This window comes from Fopius arisanus, unplaced genomic scaffold (genome assembly GCF_000806365.1).
Source record: "Fopius arisanus strain USDA-PBARC FA_bdor unplaced genomic scaffold, ASM80636v1 scaffold00579, whole genome shotgun sequence".
Lineage (NCBI taxonomy): Eukaryota > Metazoa > Arthropoda > Insecta > Hymenoptera > Braconidae > Fopius > Fopius arisanus.
The window spans coordinates 1-1,026 of NW_011888318.1; the positions used below are offsets into that span (position 1 = coordinate 1).

A 1,026-nucleotide genomic window follows, 5' to 3' on the forward strand; every position below is an offset into this window, starting at 1 on the left:
CATTAATTTCATTGTAAAACAACGATAAAGAAAAAAATTGATAAATGATAAAACGAAACCTAAAATTTGAGTAATCAAACCGAACAAATCCCCCGAAAATCTCTGCTCCAAGAGAATCATGAATAAAACCTCAAACCCTCTCACCAAGAAATCATGTAAAGTGATGTAAATACCCACTTATAAAAAGCCCATTAGCACTTATCCACTAATGAATAAACTACCGAAGCCAATAAATCTCCGTCAAGGTCTGCGATGATCTCGCTGCATCAATGCACCTCTACCTTTTTCCAGATGGAATTGTCCGAGCCTCTGATTGTCGAAGCAATCTACATGTACGAGAGGGAAAATGCAGAGCTGCATCACACAGACAGATTCGAATTGGTCCACGAGGAGGAGCCGACGCCAGTTCTCCGGAGAGGCCAGGAATTCAGTCTTGCTATCAGATTCAATCGTGAATACGTTGAGGAGACGGATATCGTTCGATTGCTCTTCAGCTTTGGTGCTAATGCGAGTGTCTTCAAGGGAACCAGAGGAATTGAGCAAGTGAAACCTAAGCAGCATGGACCCCTGGATCTCGAGGCTTGGGGTGTCAGGATGGTGGGGAATACTGATACCGATCTTATGGTGGAAGCTAGGAGTCCTGTGGATAGTCCTGTGGGAATCTGGCAGCTAAATGTGGAAACCACAACTCTTGGGAGCAGACAACCTCCCAATACCTTTCATTATGAGAAGGATATCTATTTGCTCTTCAATCCGTGGGTTAAAGGTATGAATTTCTGCGCAATTTGCGATATTTTGGAATTAATTTGGGGAGATAAGCTGTGAGATTGCTTCGGGTAGATGTCCTAGGGTATTTGGAGACCATTTATCTGGAGGATTTGTTAAGAGACCTCGATTTATTGATCTGATAGGGACAGGTGCTGGTTTGAAAGTTTTTGATATTTCCATTTTTCTCAGTTTCAATTCAATTTTAATTCGAAAATTTCACTGATTTTATTCACTTCTAAATTAAATATAACGAAAATT

General features: G+C 40.8%; 1 protein-coding gene across 1 annotated transcript in view; it reads left to right on the top strand.

The window, feature by feature from the left end:
* Nucleotides 1-291: 291 nt before the first annotated feature.
* Nucleotides 292-1,026, top strand: part of LOC105272992 (hemocyte protein-glutamine gamma-glutamyltransferase-like) — a 4,093-nt gene continuing 3,358 nt past the window's right edge. Inside the window, exon 1 of the mRNA XM_011315226.1 lies at nt 292-766. Within this exon, the coding sequence (XP_011313528.1) occupies nt 292-766 (475 nt within the window). The remainder of the gene's footprint in view (nt 767-1,026) is intronic.